This window comes from Otolemur garnettii, unplaced genomic scaffold (assembly GCF_000181295.1).
Source record: "Otolemur garnettii isolate 467f Iridium unplaced genomic scaffold, OtoGar3 scaffold00249, whole genome shotgun sequence".
NCBI lineage: Eukaryota > Metazoa > Chordata > Mammalia > Primates > Galagidae > Otolemur > Otolemur garnettii.
The window spans coordinates 543,758-545,610 of record NW_003852644.1 but is presented as its reverse complement, the minus strand read 5'-3'; the positions used below and the strand labels follow the sequence as shown (position 1 = coordinate 545,610).

Sequence of the window (1,853 nt, the reverse complement as noted above, 5' to 3'; positions counted from 1 at the left end):
CGTGGCTGGCGCCTTAGCCGGTTGAGCTATAGGCGCCGAGCCGGGAAGGATTCTTTCATCTGCTTTTTATGCATCTAGATTGTTGAAGTGAGGCAGATCCTGGAAAGCCACAAGAACACAAACAGAGGGAATCTGAGTGACAGAGGGGGCAGGGACAAAGAGAGGATGGACACCAGGGAGGGAGCTGAGGCTGAGCCCAGAGACATGGTGGGGGACATGTGAGAAAGATGTGAGGCTCCATCACCCAGCACCCAGAAGAAAGATAAGGCATAGATGGCACAGGGCACAGCTTGGGGAGCCAGGGAGCTGCAGGCTGGATGCCGCTGACACTGCCACGGCCTGTCACAGAGATGATAAGGAGTAGGTGGACAGGGCTGGGGCTGGGTGAAACCTGTGAGCCATGAGCCATCAGGAGTGTTCGGCCTCAGTGGTCAGGGCCTGGCTCCAGGAGGGCCCTTGGGGCAGGTGTTGAGTGAGAAGAGAGCAGAGAAGAGCAGGCCAGAGAGAGCTGGACAAGTGGGCAAGGGAAGCTAGCTTCGGGGAAGCTCTGGCTGTGCCCTGAGGGTAGAGCAGGTCACAGGGCCCTGGGCTCTGAGCAGAATCTAGGGCAGAGGAGGACCAACTTGCCTCCCAGGTGACACACTGAGCCCCTGGGAAGGGGCCAGAAGCTGGCAGCAGGGCCCAAGGTCCAGGTCTCAAGTTGAACTGGGACGCTATGACCAGGTGTATGTGCATGAGCCCATTAGGAGCCGGCTCACTGCCACTCAGCCTGGAACAGAGCCCCTTATCGCAGGGACACAGACATGAAGGGCACAGGCATTTCCTGAAGGCCCCCCGTATCTGTGGTAGTGTATTCTATGGCCCCATGCCGAGGTGCTGTAAGCCCTGGCCTGTGCTATTTCACCCCACCCACCCCTCCCAGGGACATATTTGGGGGTACAGGGCCCAGGCACCTACCGCCATGGAGGGGTGCAGTAGAGGGGCGTCCCAGGCAGCGTGGTGTGTCTCCTCAGTTAGGTACCCCGTGGCAGTGGTGATGGGCACGGGATGGCTGTGGGGCATTGTCCTGAGTGGGAGGGACACAGTCAAGGCTCAGTCCCATTCAAGTTGGCCCCAGAGGGTGGGGGGCAAAGGCCTGGCGACCGGGCTCCATTACAGCTGGCAGCTTTGTCAATAGTGGCCAGGCCGAGGCAGCCCCGCCTCCACCTCAACAATGTTCCCTCTGTCCTGAGGCCCAGACCAGGGACCCACGATCTGGTGTTCTTACCCCCACCCTGGCTGTTCTGGCACTTCCCACCCCCAGGGAGACACCCCCTGGAATCTGGGGACAAAGGGACAGGGTTTCCTCTGGCCAGTCCTCCTCATCTGGCCCTGCAACCCCTGTGTCAATAAGTGTGCCCCTCCCTGCATCCCCCAGGGTCCCCTACAGTGCCAGCCTCAGCCTCAGTAGCCTTGGTGGTGGGCTGAAGTGCCAGCCTGGCCCTCAATACCCGCCTTTGTCCAAGCTGGGGCATAGGAGCTGCTGTGGAAGGCGGCCCATGCAAAAGACCCACAATAAGTCTAAGTTTAACCAGAGAGCAAGTGGCCAGGTTGTCTCCACCCAGCCCTGACTGGTAGTGGTGGCAGAGGCACTGAAGGGTGCTGCTTCAGAGACTCTGCTACCAGAGCTCAACCCTGGGCATCAGGTGTGGTCTTGGGTGCTGCCCATTCCCTGCGACCCAGGGAACACCCACCAGCAGCTGGCTCCCATCACCCTACAGAGCACCCTGGTCCAGCCACTAGTCTCAGGGCCCATGGCATAGGAGTGAGTGCTCTCAGGTTGAGGTCTCTGCCTCTCCCACAGCATGGCAGCA

At 60.2% G+C, this 1,853-nt stretch overlaps 1 protein-coding gene across 1 annotated transcript in view; it reads right to left on the bottom strand.

The window, feature by feature from the left end:
• PLXNB3 (plexin B3) overlaps positions 1–963 on the bottom strand; it is a 13,402-nt gene extending 12,439 nt beyond the window's left edge. The window contains exon 1 of the mRNA XM_012813190.1: positions 958–963. Within this exon, the coding sequence (XP_012668644.1) occupies positions 958–963 (6 nt within the window). The remainder of the gene's footprint in view (positions 1–957) is intronic.
• Between the last annotated feature and the right edge of the window lie 890 nt (positions 964–1,853).